At 38.1% G+C, this 19,086-nt stretch overlaps 1 protein-coding gene across 2 annotated transcripts in view; it reads right to left on the bottom strand.

The window, feature by feature from the left end:
* LOC135205750 (tyrosine-protein phosphatase 69D-like) overlaps positions 1–19,086 on the bottom strand; it is a 472,711-nt gene that overhangs the window by 217,427 nt on the left and 236,198 nt on the right. For both annotated transcript variants that reach the window (XR_010312592.1, XM_064236870.1), the window contains exon 13: positions 5,083–5,336. Coding sequence is in view for 1 of the 2 variants with exons in the window: in XM_064236870.1 (XP_064092940.1) it covers positions 5,083–5,336 (254 nt within the window). In the remaining variant the exon portion in view is untranslated. The remainder of the gene's footprint in view (positions 1–5,082; positions 5,337–19,086) is intronic.

Here is a 19,086-nt window from a genome sequence, read left to right as displayed (position 1 = left end):
AGATATTTCAATTTGGATTTAACATAGACTTGACGGATTCCTACTTCTCGTCTATTCCTAAGGCATGTGCTAGGCTTAGGCCTTCTGTAAGGCCTACGTCAGTTTCATGGTTCTTAAACGATGTTCTAAAAACTGGCTTTCCGAAACCGATAATGACACATGCTCGTTTATAATGCTCTTAAGAAAAATCCCTATTCTTATTAAGCTTAGCTTCAGGAGCAAGAATTTCAGAACTGTCGGCTCTATCCAGAGACCCGGATCATATTCAGTTCCTTCCCACAGGAGAAGTCCTACTTTCTCCGGAACGTAGCTTTTTAGCAAAGAATGAAGATCCTTTGATGAGGTGGGAACCTTGGAAGGTACTACCCCTTCCACAAGATGTATCTCTTTGCCCAGTTACAACCTTACGAGCCTTTCTGTCTAGGACCTCCTCATCTTCGTCGGGTCCCCTCTTTAGGAGGGAAAAAGGTGGAACTTTATCCATTAAAGGCATCAGGCAACAAATCCTGTACTTTATTATGCAAGCCAATCCTGACTCTTTCCCGAAAGCACATGATGTCAGGGCAATAGCCACCTCAATTAATTATTTCCAACATATGAACTTCGATGAGTTGAAAAAGTATACTGGATGGAAATCGCCGACAGTGTTCAAACGTCACTACCTTAAGTCCTTGGAAGCTCTGAAATTCCCAGCAGTAGCAGCGGGTAACATAGTTTCCCCATGACTCTAGCTAGTTTGTAGTAGAAAATTCAGTCCTCCTTTCTACCTGCCTCACCCAAAAGTTCGTCTATTCCTACCTGGTTCATTTGCATTCACCTTGTGTCTTAGCTGCTTTTGTGATAGTGTAGTGGGTGCCCCTTATTGTCTGGTTAGGAACACTCACAAATGATTATAAACATTGATCTCATGGATGTTTCCCCTTATTTTTATGCTAGGGGATACATCATATTATAATGATTACGGGTTTTGTATATTAAGTCATATACATTCCTTTATATATTATTATTGTTGATTGTTTTTATTAATTGCTATTATACTTTTGATACATGCTGTTACACAGATAACATTGATACATGTAAAATAATTTACCTGTACATATGTAATTACCTTATGTTAACAAACATGATTAGATTTAAGGTAATTTAAGCATATTTCTATTTTTATACCCCTGTGTATATGTATCTTTTAGCAATTATAGTCTATTCTTATATATTTTATCTTTTATTTGAGACCTATTCTGATTTATTTTATTTTTATTCTCATTTTATTACTTTTGTTTACAATCTTGTGCTATTTCTCTGGTACGATTTCGCGCAGCGACACGAGCTGAGCCCAGAAAAGGGATTTGACGTAAGGAAAAATCTATTTCTGGGCGATTGGCTCGTGTCGCCAGCGAAATCCCACCCTACCCATCCTTCGCCCAAGATTGTCTGCTAACTTCAGGATGGCCACCAGAGGCGCAGCAGTCGGCAGCATGGGATGGAGTAGTAGTAGTACGAGCTGCTCACTCTGTGGGTCGGCTCCCCTCTTGGAGGGATTTTGTAGTGGGAGATTTCTATTGGCATTTGGCTCGTGGTAGTGGTCTCACTCGCCTAGTGTTCATACCGACACCCTCCTGGAGGGTGAGCGAGTCAGTTATACTGACCTTTTTCTTTATTTTATTTATTCTCTGGTATGTGTTAGTACATTTACCCTAGAAATAATAGATTAAAGGATATTTCGCTGGCGACACGAGCCAATCGCCCAGAAATAGATTTTTCCTTACATCAAAATCCCTTTTTTAATGAATATTTTTTATGACAGCCGTAAAACCGATTCGCCGCTGAGCAATATATAACTGTATACAAATCGCGCTGTGAGCAAAACGGTTAAAGCTAACAAGTTAATTTTTTTTCCGTTGTATTGTACACTAAATTGCAATCATTTTGGTATATAACACATTGTAAAACGATCAAAGCAACACAGAGAAAATATTATCACAATATGATGCAGGAATTTGTAACGTGCGGACGTAGAAAAAAGCTGTTTTCAAAAATTCGCCATAAATCGAAATATTGTGCTAGAGACTTCCTGTTTGTTGCAAAATGAAGGTAATTGATTGAATATTACTAGACTATAAGTGTTGTAGCTTACAATTGTAGTTTTCGACCATTTCGGTCGAGTTAAATTTGACCGAAGGACGAATTTTTTCTATTTGTTGTTATTTATATGAAAATATTTTAAAACTGATAAAAGCTACAACCATGGGTTGTTTTTCATTGTATTCTACATAAAATTGTGCACATTTTCATATATAAAACTTTATGTAACGGCTAATTTAAAATGGTGCAAATATTACAACAACCGGACAAAAAAATTTATGATTTTTTCGGAAGTTACCGTGCGGAAGGAAAAACTTTTTTTCATAAATTCACCATAAATCTAAATATTGTGTTAGAGACTTCCAATTTGTTGCAAAATAAAGGTAAATGATTGAATATTACTAGAATGTAATAGTTTTAGCTTACAAATGCGTTTTTTGACCATTTCGGTCGAGTCAAAGTTGACCGAAGGTTGAAATTTGGCACTTACCGTTATTTATATGAAAATATTTCAAAACTGATAAAAGCTACAACCATGAGTTGTTTTTTGTTGTATTCTACATGAAATTGAGCACATTCTCATATATAATACTCCATGTAACGCCTAATATAAAATGGTGCAAAAATTATGTCAAAGTGACGAAATAATATCTGAGATGTGTTGCAGATACTTTTTAGTGCGAGAAGAAAGAAATTTGCGCTTGCGCGCCTGGGTAATGATTGTAAACAAAACAACGTCTTGATCCATGAGCTCCCAGCATCCCCCAAGGCGCGATTCAAAAGTTTTTGCCTAGTAGGCCTATGATAACTCTTTTTCCGCAAATTTTTTAAAAAAATTTTTTATATCAACGTACCCTACGTCCAATCGGCACCCAACAGACAATTTATATAGACGTTTAATACGTCCAATCGGCATTAAAGGGTTAATACACACACATTATTAACAACATTTCTATACCTATCTAATAAGTCCTATCAGTACTAACAACCTAATAATAGGGGATTTACTAACAACCTAATAACAGGCAATCCCCAGTTATCAGTGGTCCCCCTGTATTGGCAGGGGATGCGTATCAGATGCCCCCGTGAATAGTTAGAACCCGCAAATAGTTGAAACCCCTATAAACACGCTGAAAACGGCCTATTTTGTTAGTTAAAACTCAAGAAAACCCACTAAAAATGTTTATACTTGGTTTTTTTTAAGTTTCATTACAAAAGGTGCATTTTATGATGAAATTGATAAAAAAAACCAGGAATTTGTGGATATTTCTCATAGAAAAATACCGCAAATGTGCGAATTTTCCGCGAATAATGTGGGGAAACGTTCCCGAGAGAAATCCGCGAATGTGTGAGTCCGCAAATCCGGAGAACACGAATACGGGGGGTCCACTGTAATAACTGAAAGTCGCCACTAACTAAAAATTGGTGACTTTCGATTGTAGATGCTCGTTAGGTACGTATCGGCTCCAACACCTGATTATTGGAGCTGAAAAGTTTTTAACTGGATTACCAATAACAAGGGATTGCCTGTGCCAGATGCCACTGAGAAGATCTATGTTTACAAAATCTTTTAGTTACCACTGTTAATGAGACTAAAGAGCATGAAAAACAATATACAGGTGGTGCAGAGGACAGACACATCAGCCAGAGAACCAATTGTCTCAGGGCAGTCCCAGGCTCTTGCACTCGCACCTTACCTCTTACAGGATAAAGTGAGAATGATTACACACCCAGAATGTTCCCTTACATCAATTCAATTCAGACAAACATTTTACCTACTGACTAAAATTATAGGTTTATGCCCTTAAGCATAAAGTCCTTCATAAATCACTACATTCTTCACTTCTATTCTCAAAATCAAACTTTATACCCCTGCAACCTCCACAAAACAGTGTTTATGTATCTACCCCAAAATTTAACATCCTGCTAACACTGTAATCATACCTACAGAACCTGATGTTCTTAGAATTGATTCCAGTGGAAGGTATCCTAGGACAAGTAAATGTACAGCACAGGCAGTCCCCGGTTATAGGTGGGGGTTGTGGTGTCCCGACACCATGATGATAACCAAAAATCAGCAATAACAGCGCTGATTCCTATTACTGGCACCACTGTCAAGTGGGGAACAGAGCCGAAAATCCAGTTGCCGTCGCTAAACAAGTGCCGTAAAACCAGATTGCTGAAAACAAGGCCGCTGATAACCAGGGATTGGCTATACCATGCAAGTAGCAAACAACCAAAAAGTGCCTTCACACAAGGCAGCAAAGAGAATCCTGAACAAGAGCTAAAAATTTGTAACACACCTGAAGGACAACAGGTGTGTACTAGACAGTCATCTGGGTCAGACATTCAATCTTCTTTTGTTTGAATGCAAGCTTGCCTATCAACACAGAGATGTAAGTTATCTTTAACAGTAGGTAGATTCATCCCAATTAATACTAAATTATTGCATACACTGGTTGCAAATAATTATTCCTGCGTCATCCACATTTATTTACTTCAGTTCACACTACACTCTTTTGTTTGCCATAAACATCACAACATAGTGTCTTTGATATATCAACATAACCTAATCTCTTCCATTATAATTTTTCCCCTACTCATTACATTCCTTACTGAAGGACAGAACTGCCATAGGCTGTTTTGACAGAACAGGTAGCTGTACATCAAAATGAGATCTGGTCACACTGGTGTGGCTATTTTCAAGTAATGTAAAACCCATTTATTGCAGCACTCAAAAATTTCATTATAAAATCATCAAAGCAATTTTTTACCCAATTCACCTGCACAATAAAAAATTCAAATAAAAATATGTAAAATTTTTACAGCAATGATAGTAAACAAAATTTAGTTATGATGAGATAAATATATGTCCAAAAATAAATTACCATTAATATTGTTTAGAAACTTAATTCTTCATTGAGGTATCTTTATACATTTCCAACTAAACTATAAAATTAGTTATCTAGAAACATTCTAACAACTTTAAAAAATACTTGCCTGATAAAACGACAAAACCAGTATAGTTAGCCTCCTGAGACAAAATGCCATCTTCAACCGGCGTAGTTGCTTGTAATGACAAGAGATGCCTTGAGCCTCTGGTAATAGCTCTAGCAACCCGAAGATCACTACTGTGCGATGTTGCAGCTTCCGCAATTGGAGAAATTTCTCCATGACAAGCAGCACATCCACCAGACCAATTGCCAACAACTTTTCCATCACCAAGAAGCAAGTACTTATCTTTGATACTTAACCTGAAAAAAAAGCTACCCTCAATCAAAACAATATTCTTACACCAAGTGTACAATACAGAACATATTTCATGCATATTCCCTCTTATTTCAACTATATGCTGACAAACAAGTTAGCGTGTTTGCCAACAGTTTGGTAATAAATGCTGTTGCTAGGTACCAGGTACTGACTTCAACCAGTTGAAATTAAGATCTAAACTTTAGGGAATTTTCTGCTCCACCGATTTGATTACTAGTGTCTTCCTGTCATCACAATTACAATGCACAAGACTGAGCTATCAGTGCTCTTGCACTATGAGTTTGGCAAACATTCCAATATTAAAGTTTTAGCTCCTTCCACCAGTCCTCTGCACTGCAAAGACATGCTCCTACAGGGCTCCTATTACCCGAGTCTTAAATAAGATCCTATGACTCCTGTTGTATCCTCAATTCAGCTCTACCAATATGACCATGGCCCACATGCTTCAAAAGGCTGTCTCCTTGATTGTCTTGCATCATGAACCTGAATCGGTAACCTTGGCTCTCTGAACAGGGAACAACACTTGCCAACATATGAGTAAAATGCCTAACCATCACTTGCCATTGTTCCCTGGCCCATCATTCCTGACCACAAATGAGGACCAGTTGAAGAGGAACTCAATGTTTACTACTACAAATGATAAATCTTCTTGCTCAGTCAAATCACTCCAGGTGTACCTAAATGTCAGAACTAATGTCCCAGATTGTTTTAAACCCCACCATTAATCATCAAAACCAAACCTCACTCCTTCCTTAAGATGTATGACATCCAGAAAAAAGGGAACTAACTGGCTATTCAGAAAATTTCTTTCAAAGTAGTTTTCATGTTTATGAAGTGGTTATTAGTTCCACAGTTCCTCCAATATTACTGCCATGAGAATGAACAGGTTTGATGCAGTGTGTGTCAACAGTGGTATGCTAAGCACAAGCCCCACAGATCCCCTGGTGAAAAGCAAGGGCCCTCTGATGCTTTAGCAGTACTTCTGAGCATTTATCCTGAATTTCATCCCTACATGGTTGGGTTAAGTCACTTCATTGTCATAAGGTAAACACACCTACAGATTTTTTATCCCTCTTTATTCACCAATTGAAAAAGGGATGAGGTGATTCAGCTCACGGCTTTGATAACATGGTTCTTCTAAGAACTACCACAACAGAGTGGCTATCTTGCATTCTGTCTCAACATAGTTATGTTAGTCACCTACAGGTTCTTCATTCTTCTTTATTCACTGATATCTCCTCATGGGAACTCTGAACAGAAGAAAGGTAGTGAGTGTTTTATAACCTGTCTATTCTTGTATATACATATTCCTTTTAGGACTTGCAGCAGCTAATTAGTATTAAAAAAACAGGATCTAATTAGGAAAATCAAATTTTTGTTGCCACATGAGTCCTCAAATCTACCCATTTTCCCCAATAACAAGGCATGAGAGTCTTTAGTAAAGTATCTTTCACAGATCTTGCAACCACAAATGGGCCTGAGCTACAAGCACCTTTGTTGTCACCACTGTGGATGAGGAGGGGTGAATTGTGATATTTTGGGTAGCTGCTGTAGTAATAAATGAGAGCCTTCTTACCCGGTAGCTGGTGTAGTAAAAATAAAAGAGCCTTCTTATCCTCCCTTTATATTCCATCACTGTATTAACAACAGTACTATTCCAGCCTAGATTGGTCAAGAGAGATTTCTTGATACTAGTTGGTCTGTCTTAAGGAGACCCAGTAATACCAGTAACTGCTTTGAGGACTAAGAGCAGCTACCAAAAACACATTCTTTTTTTTCCTCTCTTCATGTCTCAGAGAGAGAGAGAGAGAGAGAGAGAGAGAGAGAGAGAGAGAGAGAGAGAGAGAGAGAGAGAGAGAGAGAGAGAGAGAGAGAGAGAGAGAGAGGCTGTTTTGGTTGTTGGCTTGCTAGGTTGTTTGTGTTTCATGTTAATAGATAACTAACAAGCAAACAGCTCGTTCAGCAAAGGGTTGTTGTGTCTGTTGGGTCGGTCGCAAGTCTGGTCTGTATTTTGAGTCAGTCTGTGATGGTCAGTAGTGTCAGCAGCGGTCTGTGAAGAGTATTGAAGGCATTAATGATCAGTTAAATTGTGTGTTATTGATTTGTTGTTTAATTTGTTGCTAGATTTGTTGTGCTTATGAATTTCTGTTGAGTTATATATGAGTTGTTGTAGTTGTGAGTTGTTGAGGGTTATTGTTGGTGAGCTGTTGTGATTTCTTGATGTTGTTAGTGGGTGTGTGTATTGGCTTGTTGTATTGTTTTTTGTGTTGTTAGTGATTGCTTGTGCAGTGGTCTTTTGTTGTGGTTGTTGTCCTTGTTTGGTTGTTTGTGTGTTGTGTTGCGACGGCCATATCCAGCGCAGCTCCTCGCCCTGAGTATCTGTAGTTGGGGTGAGTACATGCGTTTGTGTTTTTTGTTCTGCATGTAGGTTAAGTTAATTGTCCTGCATTTTTTCTGTAGCGTGAAGAGGAAAGTGTGGCTGAGGGTGAGCTTGGCAGCCGGCTCGGTTAAATTTATGTGAGGGGGGGGGGGGGGGGTCTTGCCCTCTTGTTTCTAGCTTGTGATCCTGCCACAACTCTGCACCTCTAACACTCCACCCCTTCCAAAAGAGGAGTTTGGCTCCTGCAGGTGCACAAAGATCAGATGCATCACTTTTCAGATGGCTGTCTGGTGTAGTCCTCTTGGTGGACCTTGCTGTGAAATACACTCTTGAATGCGGTTTGGAAGGAAAACCTTGTCTGCCACCACGAAAGGCTGCTGTTGTAGCAGTCAGATTTCACAGCGAAGGATGAGGGCTCTTTGGGGCCCTTGGATGACTGAGCCAGTAAGTCCAGGGTAGATTTCTTCTGCAAGTTAGTAGCTATTTCCCTACCAGCTGTACCAGCTGACTGAGGAACAAGGTATGTACTGCTTAGCCAATGTAGAGTATGGCAAGGCTTACCTCTGCACTGCATCACTCTATTAGTGGTGGAAGAGCACTACAATTCCCTTTTCATTAACACTCCAAAGGAGAAAAGGGTCGCAAGCTCTGAGGAGCCATATCTCACGGCTATGTACACATCATGGTCTTCAACCTTCCTGGTGAGAGCTCCAATCAAGGAAACTGAAGTCTTAAAAGACTTCAAAGACCTTAAGTACATACTATACTCTTTACCAGGTGGTAATGCTATGGGAGCAAACACAACTCTGGCAGACAAGAAGGCAGAATGGCGTGCCATGTCAACCTGGGATGAGGCAGCACCTCCCAACGATGGGGCTTCTCCAGTAGAATAAGACTCGTATCTACTAACTGTAAGTATCGACTGAGGCAGGGTGAAGCAGCCTTCCTTGCTCACTTTTCACTGCAAACCAATCTTCGACCTCCTTACGAGTTTGCTTTCTTAGAAGAGGAAGGTCCTTTCAAAGAGGAAGAAAGGACTATCCTAGGAAGCCGAGAGCTGGGTTCCATTTGATTCTTCATTGGGAAATTAGAGGCTGGTGAAAATGGAGTGGCTGGCTAAAAATGTGATGGAAAAGTCGCTAAAAAATATCTTAGGAGAAGTGTACACCAAATAGTCTATTCCTGAACAACCTCTTCCTCCTTAACAGAAGAGAACGGCGATAAAACACTGAAAGGCTTAATCCCAGCAGGAGCCCTAAGTAATTCTAACACATCTGCCAACTGCTGCTTAATGTGAGCAAAAGATGGGTTTTCTGCTGCAGGTGCAGGTGAATTAGCGGTGGATGGGTGCTCGGCAGGCATAGGGCACTCTTTGGAGCTGGCACTGGTAACTAGCGATGAGCGAACATAGGCAGTCAGCGGGCGCTTAGAAACTGACTAACGTATGTCGCTCTGATGAATACACTGGGCCACTGTGTGGGGACCTAGATGAAGATGAGCCTGGGTGCCAAATATTGTCGCTCTGGTGAAAAGTTATCCGGGCAACACCAGGCACTACAACCTGGTTGAGGACTAACAGAGGGATCTCTAGTTTGCTTAGGCGGAACAGGGGACAGCTTGTTGCCGATATGTTTTCCCAAGGGTCGGGACATGCTGAGAAGACTCCTAGAATGCCTTTTGTCGGGGCAACAAGTCCAAAAACAACTGGTGAACACTAGCAGAGATGCCCTTCCAACAGCAGTCTAAGGGTCTTCCACTACATGAACCGCTAGTGACAGGTTCTACTGCGTGAGTAATTGCCCGTGGGGAAACCCCCTCAACCTCCTTTGGACCTCAGTATGTCTTCTCCCAGGTTCAGGGGAGTATGACTAGGACCATTGTCTGAGAAAGTCAATGGGACGAACAGCCACTCCCTCCACTGACTCTGGGATGCCCCTAATTCAGTCACAGTGTTGACTACATAGTCAAATCTATGTTTAAACTTACACTTGAGCTGGCAATGGCATTGGGTCAGAAGCATAGAAGCTAGACAAGAGTAGATGGCACCATATCATCAATATTAGGAGGACTAAGGATGGGGGGGGGACAAGACTACTGCAAGGTAAGAAGGAAAGACTCGATCATCTACACTTAGATTAGGAGCCAGTTCTAGATTATGAGCCCAAATCTTGGCTCGAAAGGCCGACTTCCTTTTCCTATCTCTATCTAGCTTTTCTAAATGAGATTTTAACACCTTCCACTGCCTTTTGCCACAATCCTTACATTCATCACATGTCAGGTGTTTTGAACACAGTCCTCTACAGTTGGAGCAAATCATATGGGGTCATAAGTTGCTTTGGTCAAGAGGGTTTTACAACCCTCCCTACAATATCTAATGCTGGAGGAACTGGAGTCCGACATCACTGTCAGAAATCATAATAAACTGTCTAAGCTAAGATAGGCTACCAGAGAAGTAAATACATCATCAAATCCAGGAAGGATATTCACAAAAAAGGAAGCTGCTGCAACTATCCAATGTTACACCAATAGCCAGCAAAAAAGAAGTGAACTCATCTGTTTTGTTGTTCTTTTTTTTCCCAACAGTGGGCAGAGTAATCACCTACATGAAAATGATAGCAGCTTTACTGCGAAATCACAATTTTGGAAAGTAAATTACACTTTTCCTAACTATACTAATCTGAGGTCCTTTACAATAGGAATTACTTTTGACGTAGCTGAAATAGGGCCAATAAATTCTTGAACAAGGTGGTTAGGCAATAACTACAGTCTGTTCCCGCTGCCCGGACGTAAACACTCCACTTTACCTTTCGGATTGAGGGGTGGCATGAGGAGGGCGGTTAGTGTTGAGGACCTCAGGTTTATACGTATAGTTAGGAAAAATACAATTTAATTTCAAATATTGTGATTTGTTCCTACACAATATACAAACCTTTGCCTTATTGCCCGTCTCCTTCCTTCCACTGCTATAGGAAAGAGCTTATTTGCTTATATGATTCTGATAAGAAAAAGGAAGGAAACTCGATGTGTAAGCATACCATATCCAACGCCCGACCAGCTAGAGCTGAAAATTTTTTTCCCTTAACTTTGACCTGCTGTTTGATATTTTTTGATGAAATAATTTTTGCAAATAGATAAATATCCATACTATTAAATACGCTAATCAAAATGAGTTTGAAATCATAATCTAAAAAAATACAGCTACGCCAACACCACGAAATCGAAAACCAAAAAGATTTTATAAGTTTATTTTTGAGCATGGAATATGAAAACAAGTTCAAAGTTTTGATGGGGAATAACCAATGAGAATCTCAAGTTAATAAAAAAAAATTATTGTGGGGACTAAACAAATTGTTTCAGAGCTCAAGAGGTGTAACTTAATAATTTTCCCGTTATATACATCAGAATTTCGGTGGAGCTTATTATTTGTTATTTTTAGTTGAAATTTGATACAGTTGTCAAATAATATGTATAAATTATAGGAAAAATTAAACTTTAAACTTGTTTCCACAATTAAAAATTTTATAGCACTTGAAATTAAAAAATAAATTGTAATTTTTTTACACAGTAAACCTGATTTAAAAAAAAAATTTGTTTTAGTGCAAACCAAAGATACATGTTCATATTATATCCCAAACACTAAATATCCCGTTTTGTTTGGGCAGGCATCTCGATCCTCTGAAAATTGGAGAATGCAGGCCTGGGGTGACATCTGCCCATAGATCTTTATAAATCTAGTTGCTTCTGTTCCTAACCGGCTGAAGAAGGTCATTCTTCGCAAAGGTGGACCTACAAAGTACTAGGAGATTGCTTGGCAAGTACCCTGATGCAATATCATTTTGTTTTTCCTGTTTAGATTATTGTGATTTTTTTTATGGCATCACACGTCGAGGGCTCGAGGCTGCAATTCTTTTTGGCAAGCACAGTAGATTTAACAACCACAGGGCAGCTGTGTAGATGCTGTCCAGTGACGAAACTTCTGGATAACACTGCCCTCCGAAACGAGAGATCCTCAACCATCAACACCACAGGCCCCAACACCCCTCTTCGTCCAATAAACGAGACCTTACCTTACCTTACAGACCTTACATCTTGTTCGGGTTGCCCCAGGTCCCTCAGTGTGAGACACCTCTAATGTCTACCAGAGTTTTGCTAGTACATCTTCCGGTATATTTTACATCTTCCAATCTTGGATGGTCTGGGATGCAGTTTAGATATTTGTCGAGCTTATTTTTAAACATATCTACGCTCACTCCTGTTATATTCCTCAGATGAGCTGGCAACCCATTGAATAGACTCTGCATTATCGATGCTGGTGCGTAGTGGATTAATGTCCTGTCTGCTTTCCTTATTTTTCCTGGTATGGTTTTGGGCACTATTAATCTACCTCTGCTTGCTCTTTCTGATATTTTTAGCTCCATGATGTTTTCGGCTATTCCTTCTATCTGTTTCCATGCCTGAATTATCATGTAGCGTTCTCTTCTCCTTTCTAGACTATATAATTTTAAGGATTGTAGTCTTTCCCAGTAGTCAAGGTCCATAACTTCTTCTATTCTAGCTGTAAAGGACCTTTGTACACTCTCTATTTGTGCAATATCCTTTTGATAGTGTGGGTACCATATCATATTGCAATATTCAAGTGGACTACGAACATATGTTTTATAAAGCATAATCATGTGTTCGGCTTTTCTTGTTTTGAAGTGCCGTAACAACATTCCCATTTTTGCTTTACATTTTGCCAATAGAATTGCTATTTGATCGTTGCATAACATGTTCCTATTCATCATCACACCAAGGTCTTAACTGCTTCCTTATTTGTGATTGTCTCATTATTAGGTCCCCTATGTGCATATAGCTTTCCTTCTCTGTCTTCATAGTTTATTGATTCAAATTTATTAGAGTTAAATACCATCTATTTACCTCTGCCCAATCATATACTTTAAGGTCTCTTTGTAGCGCGTTCCTATCTTCATCACAAGTAATTTCTCTACTTATTCTTGTGTCATCGGCGAAACTACTCACTACCGAGTCCTTAACATTACTGTCTATGTCTGCAATCACAATAACAAACAGTTATGCAGCTAACACCATACCTTGTGGCACACCGGAAATTACCTTAGCTTCATCCGATTTCTCATCATTTGCAATAACTATCTGTTTTCTGTTGTGTAAAAATTCTTTTAACTATCTTCCTACTTTATCCACTATATTAAGTTTTCTAATTTTCTTCGCTAATATATTATGGTCTACCTTGTCAAAAGCTTTTGCAAAGTCTAGATAAACCACATCTGTTTCATTTCCGCTTTTCATATTTTTGTATATGTTCTCACGGTGGACTAACAGTTGGGTTTGTGTACTTTTTCCGGGTACGAAACCATGTTGTCCTATATTAAACAGATTATTTTTTATTAAATGTTTCATAATATTTTTCTTCATTACCCTTTCATACACTTTCATAATATGTGATGTTAGACTCACAGGCCTATAATTACTTGCCTCTAGTCTTGATCCACTTTTGAATGTAGGGGTAATATATGCTAATTTGTGTTCATCATAAATCATGCCTGTATCTATACTTTGTCTTAATAATATTGCAAGTGGCTTTGCGATAGAAAGAAATACTTTCTTTAACAAAATAGCAGGAACACCATCAGGCCCTGCTGCAGCTCCATTTTTAATTTCATTAATAGCCTGCACAATATCAGCTTCATTAATATCTATGTCAGCTAAATATTCACTATTTTCGTCCCTTACTTCTATATCGTTATCTTCATTATCTATTCTAGGGGTGAATTCTCTCTTATATCGTTCTACCAATATGTTGCAAATTTCCTTTTTTTCATTCGTTAATCTCCCTTCAATTCTTAGAGGGCCTATTTCTATTCTTTCTTTTATTCATCTTTTTTGCGTATGAGTATAATAGTTTGGGGTTTTCCTTGATATTTACTAGGGTTTTTTCTTCCAAGTCCCGTTTTTCATTTTCTTTTGATTGTATAATCTTTTGTTCTGCATTTTCTCCTACTTTTTAGTTCTATAACTTTCCATGCATTTTTTTCTTTTGCAAGACCTTTTTTCCACTTTCTGATTTTCTGGAACAAGATCCTTCTGTCTCTTGGTATGCATGACTGATGTTTACTTTTCTTCTTTGGTATATATTTATCCACTATTTTCTCTAATATTTTATATAATATCTCCGTATTTACCCTTATGTCATCACTTACGAAAATGTTATCCCAATCTTTGTTTAATTCTTCATTTATTTCTGACCATTTTATATTTTTACTGTAGAAGTTGTATTTTCCATATCCTTCCCACTTTTTCATTTCTTGCTTATCTCTGTTTTCACTTGCTTTGGAATGGACTGTTAATTCTATGACATTATGGTCTGAAATACTCGCATTATAAACTATTATTTCTTTAACATAATTCATCTAGTTTACAAATACTAGGTCTAAAGTATTTTCCTTTCTTGTTGGCAGGTGATTTATTTGTTGAATGTTGTATTCTAGTAGCATATCTAATAGCTTTTCGAATTGCCTATCTTCTGCACTACTATTACTCTCTTTTTTATATGTATAAGTACAACCACAATCTCCTATACGTTCTTTCCAGTCTACGAAAGGAAAGTTGAAGTTTCTAGATAGGAGAATAGTCCAGTCCTTGTGATTTCTACATATATCATCCAATTTTTCTATTATTAAGTCAAATTCTTTAGTATTAGGGGGTCTATATATTACTATGTTTATTAATTTTTCAGATTCAAATTCTACCCCTATTAGTTCACATTCTGAGTTACTATATTTCTCATATATTTTTCCTTGTTTTTGTCTTTCCCATATATTGCGGTTCCCCCTTGATTCCTATTTTTTCTATCTGATCTATAAGTTTGGAACCCTTTTATTTGATCATCCTTCCCAGTCTCTTGGGAATACCAGGTTTCACTTATATTCATTATATCTATTTTCTTTTCAATTTGGGTTAGTTCTTCTAAGTACTCTATTTTACTTTTTGAGTTACTTGTAACTAAACCCTGCGCATTCATCACTTTGATGGTTTACATGTTTTCTCCTTCATTTAATATGGGTAATAATAAGGATTTTCCCATGTCTCTTTCCTGTTCTGGTATGTTGTTCTTTTTTTCATTTCCAGAAATTCTGACATTAAAAAATCCAACTTTTCCATAATATTTGATCTTCCTTCATCATAATTATTCATTTTGTGTCTGAATCTGCAATTTTCTCCGTATCTGCAATATCCTCTTGCATCATAAATACAGTTCTTATCTCTTGAGTTGTATCTTGGAGCTGAGGCTTGGAAATTTTTTGCTGACATCACTGCATATCGCCTTGATGGCTTGGTTTTTTCTTTTACCTGATATTCTTTATTCCTCTCTTTGTTTGTTTCTTTCTTATTTTTGATTTTATTACTTGATTGATTATTTATTTGATTTTGATTCATGGCTACAGGGTGCATATATTTACATTTTTTTGTCGAACTTACATCCTTTTCCTTCTTTTATGTTTTTGCATATTTTTGGATGTAGATCTCTGCAATCATCCTCATAGCCGTCTAGGTAAGCACATTTACCGTATATTTCATTGTTGTGACATACCTTAGGATGTTTGTAGTAACAACTTTCTCCAAATCTGCAATTCCCTCTTTTCAAAAGGTTGCAGACTTTGTCTTTTTTGTCTATTTTTTCCTCTTTCCCTTCATTGTGTAGATCTGGGTAGAGCCTCTTCGGGATTTTCTTTTGTGTTGTCATATCGTAATTTATTTCTTCGTAAGTATGCTGCTTTACTGCCTCATATGTAGTATCAATGAGTATCTCTGCATCCATACTTTTATCTTGTTCTTTGTTTTCCTTATTTTTTTTCTGTCATTTCAGTTTTGTTTACTTCTCTTCCGTTTTCCTCTTCTTCTTCTTCCTCTTCCTCTTCTTCATATTCAACTATTTGTACATTCAATCTTGATTTAATAACATAACATTGTCTATCCATGATAGACATGTTGAGCAAAATATTCTGGTATCTTTTCTCATATCTTGCATTACCTCAGCACATTGTGGATGTGTCGGAATGTTGCATGCAGAACATTTCCTGATCAGGTTTTGTGGATTAACTATGCTATACCACACCTTACACAGTTTGCATGCTTTTGGCATTCTTTTTCCTAATGCATCAATTAGGATATTCACAACATTCACCTTATTCATTTTCTTTGTCGGAATATGTTGGTTTATGTATATTTTCTTTATGAGTCTCTTGACCCCTTGGATTTTATTTGGAACTTCTTCAAGATGTTTTCTGTTGATTTGTTCCAGTTTGAAGGATTATATCCTTCTAATATATCTATGAATGCTTTTGTATCTTTTTGGTTAGGACTGTTGCTGATCTCATAGATGAGAAATGCCAGTTCCCTTCCTGCTACCTCATCGTATTGCGAATCTGCCAAACAAGCTAAATTTTGCCATTTTTTGCCACAGTTGGAACTTACTGCCATCTTGTTCTGATTTACAGTATTTCACTTGATAAACTAACTTAGTAGATGCTTTATCCTACTATTTTCACACTAATCTTATCACCGATAGTTCACGAACACTTCTAGATATTTCTCAAATTCTAGACGTAAGTTAAACTTGTGATATCTGTTGATTAATCAGACTGTGCGCGGGAACGTCTCACCAAGCAAGATGGCTACTACGAGAAGAGAGTGGAGGAGAAGGAAGAATACTGGAAGAAAAAAAGCAAAGAGCAAGCCTCCGAAGTTTCTACCCGGTAATTCTCATAAAGTGTAAGTGTAAATATTAGATCAAAATACTGTCACGCCCTTACATTAAAGGGAGAGAATATGTGATAAGGATGTAGATATATCCTTGCTGCCGACCCTTAATGCACAAAGAAGAAAGGTGGCTAGCAAGGCTATCTCAAAAAGTGGGTTTGTATATCAATTAATAATATCAAACAATACAGTGGGGCCTCGGTAATCGCCAGGGATGGGGGCCACAACCACCCGCATTAAGCAAATATCCACATTACCACACCCCTCAAAAAATGCCTAGGCTATACCCTAACTACTGTACCTACTTCAATAGTTAAAACACCAAAAGACATCCTACCTATAAAAATTCTTATAGGCTAACTGCGTATTTGGGTAGTTTACAGTTTAGTTGGCCAGGCTGCGCAACACCTTTTGCCCGGCCCATAATCCCTCCACCAAGCTAAGTAGTTCCGTGACCCGACCCTGCCCGACCGTGCTCCGACCCTGTCAGCGACCTCGCGACCCAATGCTCTACCTCAGTCTTTCCCAGTTTGTCAGGATGTCAACGTCTGCATCGTCCACCTTGCATCCTGTGCACATGCAATTTGCCACCGTCAATCCGGTGACGATACTCGATCTGGCAATTTTATGCAATGACGAAAGGTCATTGCTTGTGTTTTTAATGAAAAGTGGCCTTCTCAGTGACTTTAGCGGTGTTAGTGACCAGTGCAAAGAAGGCACCGTCGGTCTTGTAAAACAAGGCGACAGTTTCCAATGGCAGTGTAACGCAAGACAATGTTGGAAACACAAATCTAGCCATCCCAGCCCAAAAGAGAAGAAGAATCAAGTTTCCAAAAGTCTCCGATGATTCCGATTTTGAATAAGGTTTACTTTTTTTCTGGGGGGACGCTAGGGTCAAGTACAAATTTGATGCCTCCCAATAATAAGATAAGCTAATTGTTGTATATGTAGGATCAGGTAAATGTTCCTTGGTTAAGGGTAAAACAGAGTAGGTAGTTTATAGCAGGTAAATGTTCTTATTGGCAAGTGGAAGACAGGGCCGGTCACCATATCTGAACATTCACTTACTCTAGCAGCCCACGTGTTCGAACTATGAACTTGGCCATAACAATAATCCCGGCATTCTATGAATTAGTATAAAGTGTGTTTACATGTGCGTAAGAAGTGACCAGGACCAGTCATGTCCGAATGTACAAGTAACAGCGGATGTTACAAAAATTATCGCTAAAATGGTAGCATCACCCTGCGTAAGTAGAGTTGGGGCTCAGCGTGTCAATAACGAGTAGTTTCTTAGTTAGGCAAGCAATATCTTAGGCTCACTACAGGAATATTGTAGCCCCTCGTATGTAGTATAGGGGGTTACCTTCTAAGTAGTGGTCTTGTTAGCAAGTGGGAGACAGGGCTGCTCATGTCCGAACGTCCACTTAAGGGGGCCGGCCAGCTAATGCCCTTTTTTAAGGACAGGACTTTGATATTCATACCACTTAATAAGGTGACTTGGGATATCTCTAAACCGCATATGATTTTCGCCTCTGACCTTCGGTTTTGTGACGCCAGGGCGATTTATCCCGAAAATAACCATTTTTCAAATTCTATCTCCTCCCTTGATATTTAATATTAAGACCTGGGATTACTACCATATATAGACCTGATGTAGACCTCAAATCGAATGAAGAGTTTTTTTTTCTAAAAGTCATTTTTTTGCTAGATATGAATTTTTCAATATGGTAAAAAAATAAACCCTATAAATCAGGAGAAAAAAATTTATAAAAAAAATACGAAACAAAAATTGGAAAAAAGGGCTTGATTTGATTTTCTATAATGTCTTTCTGAGTTATATACCAAATTCCAATGTTATAGCTTTAAAACTAAGTGAGAAGATAGATTTTGAAGGTCAATAAGTATAGTTTTGAGTTATGGGCGTTCAAAGTTTTCCTTCGTATTTCTATAAAGACAATGTTAATAAACAATGATTATTATGAATGTATATTTCTTTTTTGTGTATTAATAAACCAAAACTATTTTATTTATCATAATTTAATCATAAATGATGATCCCTTTGCTCATATATCGCAGCCTGGGGCACTGCTTGAGGCAAGATGGGGCACTCCTTCCTACGCAATTCTCTCTCTCCCCTTCACTAACTCGGCTTATTACAGCAAATTTTCTTCTTCTGTATGTTAGCGAGATGTTTTCCTTGTATTTTCCTTCTTGGCATGATGAAATTCTTGCCCGAAACAAAGATAAACAAACGTAGGAAGACAATGTCAAGAGGTGAAACTCGAAGGCGTACTCTTTTTTTACAAAGACAATTTAATAAATCATGATTATTATGAATTTCCTATTCCATTTTGGGTATTGAAAAACCAAAACTTTGTTATTTATCATAAATGAAGATCTCTTTGCTCAAAGATCGTAGCCTTGGGCATAGTGTGACGTGTGCTGTCAAGCGTTACTAAGCAACCCTCCCCTCTCTCTTCACTAACTACGCATATATTATGATATTCTGTAATAATACTTGAGCGATTTTTCTTCGTCTGTATGTTAGCGAGATGTTTTCCTTGTCTTTTCCTCAT

The sequence above is a fragment of the Macrobrachium nipponense genome, chromosome 11, assembly GCF_015104395.2.
Source record: "Macrobrachium nipponense isolate FS-2020 chromosome 11, ASM1510439v2, whole genome shotgun sequence".
Classification (NCBI taxonomy): Eukaryota; Metazoa; Arthropoda; class Malacostraca; order Decapoda; family Palaemonidae; genus Macrobrachium; species Macrobrachium nipponense.
This window is presented reverse-complemented; position numbering and strand designations above follow the sequence as displayed.